Source organism: Desarmillaria tabescens (assembly GCF_030435595.1).
Source record: "Desarmillaria tabescens strain CCBAS 213 chromosome Unknown EV420scaffold_238, whole genome shotgun sequence".
Classification (NCBI taxonomy): Eukaryota; Fungi; Basidiomycota; class Agaricomycetes; order Agaricales; family Physalacriaceae; genus Desarmillaria; species Desarmillaria tabescens.
The window spans coordinates 2,864-13,263 of record NW_026848537.1 but is presented as its reverse complement, the minus strand read 5'-3'; the positions used below and the strand labels follow the sequence as shown (position 1 = coordinate 13,263).

At 48.2% G+C, this 10,400-nt stretch overlaps 1 protein-coding gene across 1 annotated transcript; it reads left to right on the top strand.

Moving 5' to 3' along the window:
- The first annotated feature begins 5,892 nt into the window (after positions 1–5,892).
- Positions 5,893–7,914, top strand: EV420DRAFT_550171 (S-adenosyl-L-methionine-dependent methyltransferase). Its single transcript, XM_060482535.1, has 6 exons — positions 5,893–6,583; positions 6,648–6,889; positions 6,944–7,398; positions 7,455–7,508; positions 7,569–7,624; positions 7,672–7,914. The coding sequence occupies exons 1-6, from the start codon at positions 5,945–5,947 to the stop codon at positions 7,870–7,872; spliced, it is 1,647 nt and encodes a 548-aa protein (XP_060321507.1). The 5' UTR covers positions 5,893–5,944; the 3' UTR covers positions 7,873–7,914.
- The last annotated feature ends 2,486 nt before the right edge of the window (positions 7,915–10,400 follow it).

Below are 10,400 nucleotides of genomic sequence, written 5' to 3'. Positions count from 1 at the left end.
AAAAGTCCACATAATAGTTCGCGCGAATGATAGCTGACTCCCAACGAGATCTTGACTTCCACACCTCCCCGAATACTTGTTCGCAGCCACGGGTGAAGAAGCAGACGGAAATGTGTAGAGGGGAAGATTGGGAACGAGCAAGAAAAAGTCGGAGGAGGACGTGAGCATTGTAAATATTTCGGATGTCGTCGGTGAGATTGAGAGTCGACCAGGCCATCGGAGAATTGAGAGAAATGTGACGCCATTTGTTACACACCCTGCTGACCGTCCAAGGTGCGCCGTTCAGGTCTAAATGGTTATGCGTTTCATGGCTGAGCATAACGAAGATGGAAGACAGAAGCTCGAAAGGCAGCTTATCGACGAGGGGCAATACTGCGAGAAGATTAGAATCAATATCTGATGCGTCTCTGGCAGGAAAATGCCGACCTGGATCGTGCACACCTTTCATTTTGAGCGGTGCGACAGGAATTTCCAAAGCTGCACCTAAAGTTATTGTTGACTACAGGGTACAATCGGTACGTGGTAAAATTGTCGTAGTGGCAGGTAGAAAAAACGCTGTTGGGCAGAAGGGCACTTAAATACACAAGTCATCGGTGTTTGCCGGCGGTACCGATACTTTCCTAGTCACTCAACAGTCATTTGCAAAATTTGGACAGATCGCTTACTGCTATTCTTGCCGTTCAGCTAAAGGGTGATAGTTGTAAAGCTCAAGGGCCATTATTGTGACTGAATTCCTCTTTTAATCACAGGTCAATGACTCCTTTCTACTCAGCCTGGTCTCCGTGCACGGACTGCCATTGCCCAAATCATCACGTACCCTCTCACAGCTTCCCTCCCGAACGGCATTCGCTAGACAATTCTAATTTTGCGCATCTGATGCGCTCAAACGAGCCGCCTTTGCCTGCCGAAGCGGACACGCTGAACGCCATGATATTGTCTTATCAGGCGGAATTGAAGGACATCGATTCAGAAGAATCAAACCTAATCAGACTGTCTACAGAAATGAGGGATAAAATAGCTCTTCTTGATCAGAAGGTAGAGCTATCACGGGAGGAACGCATACGAATATCCGAGGCAATCGATCAAAGACAGCGACTTCTCAGTCCCATCCGCCGGCTTCCCACTGAAATTCTTTCGCACATATTTCTCCAGACTATCGAATTCCCAATTAAAGCTTCCCGGACAGGTACTACGAGTACGTGGTGGGAATTCCGAAGCGCCCGCAGCGCTCCTTGGTTGATTGCACTGGTATCCAGACGCTGGAGAGAGGTGGCATTAGACTTTCCGCAACTTTGGTCCTACGTGAATATTTTAATCACGGATAAGACCTTCACAGAAGGCACCTATGGATTCGCCCAACGGATTGGCGAGCACATGCTTCGCTCCGGGAAGCACAAGTTATCGGTCTGCATTGCCAACGATCCGGATAACTCAACGTTCGAGAAACTGCCATTGCCTTTGGCCACAATACTTTGCTCAATTGCAAACCGGATACGCGACCTCCGTCTCTTCCTTCATCCTCAATATTTGTCGATCTACCCTATCTACGATTATCTTTACCCCAACTCGAAAGACTCTCCCTTCTTTGCACAGACATCGCAATTTTGAACCAAACGAATTTACGGATTTTCGACTTCTGCCCGAAACTCTATTACATAAGAGTTATGGATATAGCTGCGGTCTCAGAGGTGTTAGATCTCCCTTGGGTTCAAATTACCCAGTTTAAAAGCAAACATACACATTCCAAAGATACCCAGCCTGGCCCGACATTCGATGAGGTGCTCGGCTTTCTTGCAGCAGCCATTAATCTAGAGGAATGCTCCATTCAGTGCGAAAACAGGGGAGATGACTTGTTACACGCTCCAGTTATGTGTCCAAGGCTCCACACTCTCAAACTTTCGGGGATACACCACCGCTGGCGGTACGATTCCGTTGCCTTACTCTTGGATAAGATTATACTACCGTCCCTAACAACCTTATTGGTATCGGGAAAAGTAGGGCACGAGGATCGTGAACCAGCAAGGACGTTCAGTGCCATTGGGGACATGATATCCCGGTCGAAATGCAGCCTCAAGGTGCTCCATTATGACCATGGCAGTCTTCTTCCAGAGCATTTCATTAGTTTCCTTCGAAGCACACCCACCTTGGAAGATTTTCATCTAACCGGCGGTGCACTCGACGCAGATACCGTTACCGAACAGAACCTCACGGAGCTGACGGTGAAGCTCGACGGAGCGAAACCACTCGTCCCAAATCTTCACACTCTGTTCCTTGACGGCACCATAGCATTTCCCATGAAGGCGTTCGCTGAAATGGTAGAGTCACGATGGACCTTGGCGGACGTTTTGTCTCCTCCCTTTCGCCAGCTACGGAACGTTAGCATCTGTACGTCTGTCCGAGCGGATGAGATGGAAGAAGAAAATGGGAAGACCTTAACAGACGTTGCTGCTCTTTCCACGCTAGATGCTTACAAGGCGCAGGGTTTGGTGGTGACAATGCGCAGTCGACAGACTTAATTCGGCAGAGCCCCGGTGTTCCTTCTTGGGATCTTGACCGGTTATCTACCTTAAATAATGCAAAAGACCAAAGGTGTATTCTAATCAATACATCTTCGGAATGTGCTATCTGTAAATCATCAGTATCGAGCAATTTGTGCTTGTGGCATACAAATACTGACCTGAACCAAGCCTGGGGCTGCCTCTTGTATTTCGGATGCGTGCCAGAGCTTACATCTAAGGTCATCGTGGATCTCCTGGCACAGTTTTCATTAATCTGTTGCTTAACGCTGGAGGATTCCTTCCAACCGTGTTATTACAAGGCATTGCATAATGTGACGGAGCCGCCCTCCCCAAATCGACTCAGTTTTACCGACTTCGAGCCGCGCGGCGTGTTTGGACAGAAAAAATTTACTGTGTACTAACTCCTTCTCACTTTCTCACTCCTTCGGTTCAGGTAGGACAACTCATAAGGAACAAAAACATAATTTGTATAGATGATTGAAGCAAAGCCACGGTGAGCAACAAGCTATACGACCTTCTCCGTAGTGGTTGACTTTCATCGGCACAGTAAACATGGAGCCCGCGGTCCTCCTAGTACCGGTGGTTCCCAGGGAAAGGTCGCACTTCAAACTTCCACGGAAGTCACACGTCGAAAGTCCACGAAGATCAGACTGAATCTTAAACCAAAATATGGACAGAAAGATGTTTGGAACACTGGAAGCGGAATTCGGGAATTAGTGCAAAACTGGTTTGACGGTATCATCCAAAAGCACAACGTCACTGCGGATGCTATAGTAGTGGAAGAGGAGACGGCTTGTATCAAGACACGCAGCAAGAAAACCAAAAACACTGTTGGCCTGCCTGATCAAGTTCCCGAGCAGTCAGGCTCAAGTCCTGGCGCCATCGCCAAGCCTCCACAGCCCATAAAACTCGTTTTCTCTGCTTTCATCAGAGGAAGAAAACCGAGGAGCTGCGTAGCTCAGGTTATATTCACAGATCATGCGGATCCGTCACTTAGGCCCACCCTCGAGTTGATCAACATCGACGTGACTTTAGAACGAAAGGTCCTTCTGATGGGCCAAACGTCCAAGGTACCAGGTGGTGACACTATTGGAGGACATGGGGAAGGAATGAAGCTGGGTAAGCATTGTACTTTCTTCAATGTAGATGACACCGCCGAAAACTGACTTCATGCAGGAATGCTGGCTCTGATGCGCGACGGCCATGACATTATCTACCACACCAACTCCGAACGTTGGAATTTCAAGAATGAATACGATGAAGCTATGAAGACAGATGGCCTTGTTGCTATCTGCGCAAATGCTCGTTCAACAAAGAAAGGTTATGTTCATAACTGTGACAAGGACACTCACGTCCTTGTCGAAGGACCTTCGCTCACTGACATTAATATCGAACGTTTCCTTTTCCTGCGCCCTCCTCTCGAATCCTCTATTCTCCAACCAAAAGATCCTTTGACCCGACGCATCTCAGGACGTGTCTGTACCAGCGAAAGCTTCCATGGACTACTATATATCAAGGGTCTTTTTGTGAAGAAGTACATCGGCAAAGGCACCCGCAACCATCTATACTATGGATACAACATTACAGGTTACCTACGCCTAAATCGGGACCGGGATCTCCCAGAGAGCAACGACTTATCTGAGAAAATCTCCTGGCTTTGGGGGGCCATCTTGCTTGACGAATACGACAGTGTTTACGCTGGGAAAACTCCTATACCTTCTCCGTCTAATTCACCCTCGAATCGATACCTGACACTGTTCGAAAAAGATGAAACATGCATCGACGTTGCAGATGTCGAATGCCACTTTGGGCCCGGGAAATACAAGGGGGACAAGATAGCCAAAATTCTGCTGTTCACTTATCTTTTACGACAACGTACAGCGAACCCAGGCAAGAAGGTATGGCTGTATGGCAAGAACATCGGCGATAGTGAACATCAATGCCAAGTCATCCGTAACATGCAACTGGAGCCTGTATCACTGCCAGACCCTTTATTCCGGCTCTTCGAGGGGCATCGACTCATTCGGACGATTTATGCTGAAAGGCAACGGATTTTCAAGCTCCGCGCAGACACTACGGCTTTTGCGTCACCCCTAACATTTCCCCATCACGTCCGACACCTGCTCGACGTACTCCGAGCCTCTCACCCATCTACTCAGAAGTTTACTTACATCTGGAAAGATGGCAAGGATATTGACATAGACATCCTCCCTCTGGAAAACACTATATGTCTCAACGACAGGAATCTTTCCGCTGAGTTCATTCATAAAGAGGGCGGTTCACTATGTGCGTCATATGCATCCAGGTCGGAGCATGATGACCCTACCACGTTCATCTGTGATTGTTCGGTTTTCGATCTCGCCTCTCAAATTGCAGACCACGCAATGCATGGTTTACCGCTTGACGAAAAACGCCGGGCCATGGCTCTCAATCGCAGCCTTGCAGCACTCTATCCACACTCTTTGAAAATAAAACATTATTCCCGACGTTCCAGCTCTTATGAAAGGCAAGAGTTGACTTGGACAGGCTTAGACCCTTTGGGTTTCACCGTCCTGATCATGCCAGGACGCGGCTCATTAAATTACAAACTGAAATTGCCTTCGGATAATCACGAATCTGAAGCTCAGCGAGTAGAGCATCCAGGTCAGTTTTCTGGACCCTCTATACTGTAAGACCTGCTGACCATAACGCTAGGGGATACAGTGGCTCCTAAGCTTAACTATATAACAACAGGAACCTCTATGGCAACACTAACGAACTATCATCCCGGCCGGGTCTATACCATTCAAGTTCGTGCCAATAGCGATCGCCTCCCTGTCTCTTACTCTCAGCCGTTTCATTATGAATGCCCGCTTGATTCCGTGGACGCATTGAAAGCCGAGATTCGAGCTGGCACTCTTTTCGTTTCATGCTGCCCCGTTCCCGGGGCCTGCAAGTATGAGATCACGACAATATTCTGTGACGAGTCGAAAGTCACCGACATCAGTGATTGCACGCAATGGTCCAAACAAATTTTCTCCAGTGGCTCGCCGATTCGTGTCAAGGTTTTCGCCATTAGTGCAGAGGGGGTGCGCAGTTATAAGCCGGTGACCGTTAATGTCATTCCTGAGCCAGCCGCTGCTTCTGCGTCCTCTGAGATCCCCGTGGATCGATTGACAGCATCGTTGGAGGAAGGGGACTCGTTTCAAGAAAGTTCTACGAGCCAGAAGGACAGGGATCGACATGGATCACCTATTCCTGATGAGGATATAGAATATGAATTCAAGATGGAGGATGAGAGCGAGGATTATGATGATAATGACACAGACGATGAAAACTGGGTTGAACATGTCATAGGTCGCTCCCCAACACCCCAAGTTGAAGTAGTGAGTGTTTATTATGTCAGTCTCCTTTTTTTCCCTCTCATGGGCGATCTGTACTAGCAAATGAAGCATAAACATGATCAGACGACGGTTTGCGGGTTTGAGATTCGTCAACATGATGTTCTCGAAGTCGAACTTGAAACCTCAAAATCTCGCCGTCGCTTCGTGCACTTCCTCGTTTATGTCGAAATGATTTCCGAAATACGAAGTACGAAATCAGACCCAAAGATCACTCTGGAAGTCGTAAAGTACCTGAGTGTACATGATTTTCTCGATCCCGCTCTTGGCAAAAATCCTCAAAATTACCGTCATATAGATAGTATATCTGAAGAGGGTCGAGGATTTCTTCTTGTGCCAGACGAAGTAGATACCGACATGGCCGAAATCTCTGTCGGGGATATCAAGAACGTTATTACACGTCATGGTCAGCTTTCAAGGGCCCCGCATCTGGTCTCAGGATTACCGATAGCAGGCTTTTGGTGTCGATGGGTCCTTCAAGTAGATCAACATGTGCGAGAGCACATTTATCCTCTAAGAAATACGAACAAGGCTGCACACCCTCCAAAGCCCACTTGCCCTCCTTCACTAGCAACCGGTGATTTCTTTTGTGGTGCTGGTGGATTTTCCGAAGGTTTCAACAAGGCAAAATTTGACGTGGTTGTGGGGGTCGACAAAAACATGCACGCCTACAACACATGGAAAGTGAGTCGGATCTTTCTGCGGCGTCCTTGAAACGTATACTTAAGATGGGCTGCTATCATACCAGATAAACCACCCTCAGGCAGATGTGCATTTCGCGACTGTGGAAACGTTTCTCTCAGAACTAAACAGAACCAATATAACATGCCCTGATCTTACAGTGGCCTTGTTATCACCCCCTTGCCAGGGCTTTTCCGCAGCCAATCCCGGTGGCAAAGATGACAATGTCAACCGTAAAGCGCTATCAATTTCAACACGCATCTTGACTGCCACCAATGCATATTACGGGTTGATTGAGAATGTTCCTGGGTGTGTATAATAACCCAATGAAACATCAGCAACTGACGGCGATGACGGTATCAGGCTTTCTTTCCCCTTGCATCTGCACCATCTGCACGAGGTCATGATCAATTGTATGAAGGCAGGATATCAAAGTCGCTGGGCGATCCTTAACGTAAAGGAGTATGGCGTTCCTACCATTCGCAAACGGCTATTTCTGGTTGTCGCCAAACTAGGACTTACTATGCCTGCTTTCCCTAAGTCTACGATATCTGAAACAGGACCAGTAACTCTACGTGATGCGATAGAGGACCTCGATATTTCTAACCCCCGAGAAGACGCTAATTCGGGAAATCCTGTTTTTATGTGGACTCGAGAAATGCTTACACCATATGCGGTGTCGATGAATGCTTCCGACAAGATAGAACATCATGCTATTTCCACCGCGTCTATAGCAGGTTGGCCTGTTGCGAAGTGGGACGAGCCAGCATGTACAATTCGCACATCATGTAGCAATCGTTGGGCATGTGTGCACCCAGGTAAGTGAATTGTTTTAGAATACTAACACTCGCTGACCTGAAATTTTTCGAACAAGGAGGAGAAAGATTGTTGTCTCCGCGGGAATGCGCGAGGATAATGTCCTTCCCGGGTACGTCTTTTGACACTCTGATTAGTACAGTATACGTAGCGGGCTGATTTGCAACTCAAGATACATACTTTATATCTGGTTCAGTGACGGATCAATACAGGCAAATTGGTAACGCTGTATGTATCCGCCGTCATATAATTTATCATTCTGATCACACTCGTAGGTTGCACCTAAAATGGCGCAAGCTCTTGGAGAGGCTTTCATGGAGGCCATTCTAGCGGATTTTCCTTCGCTTGATACCGCTAAAAGACCTAGACAGGCTGCATCGCGGATCGGCGCCGGTTCCTCCACAATTCTAGGCAAACACTCTCGTGAAGACGAAAACTCCAAAAACGGTATGGGTCATAAAAGGTGCCGCAAGTAATAGACGGTGTGATACTATTCGACTGCTCGGCTATTGTCAGCTACTAGTGTGTAATAATGATAATCGAGATGTGTTTAGAGCGTTCAGTCAACTACGGGACAGTAAATCAACAGCCCTTGTTCTTGCAAAACAAGATACCGTTCCTCCGCACCCGGTTCATCAAATTCAAAATCTTCCGGTAAATGAATCCGTCTCAAATTCAAAAACGACTCCTCGTCCTCCCCGCCATTTTTCCACCGTGACTCGATCATGTCAAGAAGGGCGGCCTGAGATACCGTAAAGGAGGCCTGGTGGAAGTCGAGGTGTCTGAGGGTTGGGAAGTGGTTATGACCGTTGACATCATCGGCGGTGAGCTTCTTTATAACATCTTTCCCGATGTTTTTCAACGCTAACCCAATGGCCACGACGTCGGAAGCTTGAGTCAAGAAATTGAGGATACGGGAATTGTTTTCAGGGATTGAGAGGTCATAGTCTGGGAATCCTAAGGAGACGTTGTCAAGCTCGCGGCCTGGATAAGACAGAGATGTCGGCAAATCGAGTAGCATGCCTTTCAACCCTGGCTCGATGTTCGCACCAAATGCGAGCGAGTCCAGAGAGGGAAGATCCAGCATGTCAAACACTCCTGCCAACGTGTTCACTCCGTGCGCCGCCCCTTTTCTCTTCAAAGACAGATACTCGACTTTGGGTAGAGTAATGCGCTGCGATACGTTCAACTTCCGCGGTCCTGAAGGGAAAACCATTCGGAGACTCCTAAGTCTTTTGAGTTCCTTGAAAAGATTGAAATTCATATCGGCGTAGATATCGATAGAGAGGTACGTCAGTTGCGACCAGGCAAGACGAAGGCGATGGCTACGGAGATCCACGTGTTCACCAATGTGCAGCCGCCAAAGGTTAGAGGCCATCTGGAACATTTCGAGGCTTTCCCGCTGTGAACTGGTAGGAAATGTGCCGCCGTCAATGCACGCCTCTTCGAGATTTTCTAGAAATGCTTTGCATTGAGCAAGTTGGTGGCAAGTTGTGGGGGGAACACGTATGTGCAAGTGTTTCCATTGCGACATGCTCGAGAGGATGATCGGAAAGGCATTGTGCGTGTGTATGTCAACCATACTCTCGATTCGGATCGAAAGGGGAGACCTGCGAGCCCGCTGGATATGTAACCCAAGCTGGAGGGCCACGCACGCAGGGCGGTCCCTCTGCCTGTAATATACGTTGAAATCGAGGGAAATGCAGTTCCACAGCGACGGCATGGACAAGGCTACGCTTCTCCAGTTCCGACAAACATGTGTCAGCACCCACGGCCCACATCTTGGGTCGAGAGAATCGTGGAAAGCGAGTCGCCTCCCCGCATCGACCAGATCCTCCCAAGTCAACGTATTATGTAGAAATATTTCGCGAAGAATGTCGTCGGGTATGGTTCGCATAGGGTGAAGCACGATTTTGGCATGTCGAAGGTCTTCCGCAGCCTGAGCTCGTTCGCCCTTAAGAGCATGAAGTAACTGATGAGTCTGTGCGATTCTTTCGTCCAAATCCGATACAATGAGGGGGAGATCTTCCTTCGCCTTACGAAAGGTTGCTTTCTCTGCTTCGAGTGGGGGAGCGTTGGTCTTAAGAAGTGCTTCGAGACGCGGATCCGGCGGTTCCCGTTTAATCTGAGGGTAAGATGATAGAAAGCCACATTTAAGGCACAACGACTTCGGCGGTGTAGATGGTGGACTCGGTTTCGCCATCGTATGGTAATCTAGGGTGTGTTGGTACTCGTCAGATACGGTAAAGTCATCGCATTGGAGACCCAACCTGAGAATGATTCTGCACTTCAGTCGATGCGGATACGAGAATGGGAGTAAGGGCAATGCGACAATGTCTACGAGTGGCAATGAGCGACCGGGCCATTATTAATGCAATCCAATTGTGAACTCGTACCAAGGTGTAGAGAACCAGCTGTAAAACTTGACTTGAGATGAGAGTTTGGAGTAGCAGGAGGAGGAAAGGAGGAAGTAACGGGCCCTCTAGATATACGATAGTTAAGGTGGTGTTTCAGGTATAAGGAACCAGAAGGGGTGCCGCCGACTGAAGTTGAACTTGACAAAAGAGTAGAACAATAGCCATTTGACTGATCCGCGATCTCGTGGTCGATTTTCCTGCCGGCCTCGGAGGTCCGACTCAGCGTAGACATTGGACAATGGTCCCAACACATTATGGACAAGGCAATCGCTATTGTTTTAGAGGCGGGATTTGAGTTGTACTTCTCCTGTCTCTAGCCGGGATCCTGGACATCGAATCAGCTTGGATATAGTACTGAGACCATGATCGCCTACAGGTCCTCCCTAGAATTCCAGCACAAATGGTCGAGATTGTGATGCATAGATGATTCCGGCGGTGTGTATCGTAGGCACTTCTTTACGATGGATGTTTCCGGTGCAAGAGCATACTTCTTGCTCGCCCTGTTACGTACGTCATCTCTTGTGAAGCCCATTTCGGTGACCACCAAGTAGTGAGAGCCAACGTTACGGAACAGGGCTCGGGATCAT

Bases quoted from the DNA above. Each gene is read 5' to 3' on its own strand.
- EV420DRAFT_550171 (XM_060482535.1), top strand. From the start codon at position 5,945: ATGAAGCATAAACATGATCAGACGACGGTTTGCGGGTTTGAGATTCGT. The intron at 6,890-6,943 runs GTGTGTATAATA...TGACGGTATCAG, and splicing joins TTGATTGAGAATGTTCCTGG to GCTTTCTTTCCCCTTGCATC. The intron at 7,509-7,568 runs GTACGTCTTTTG...TTGCAACTCAAG, and splicing joins GAGGATAATGTCCTTCCCGG to ATACATACTTTATATCTGGT.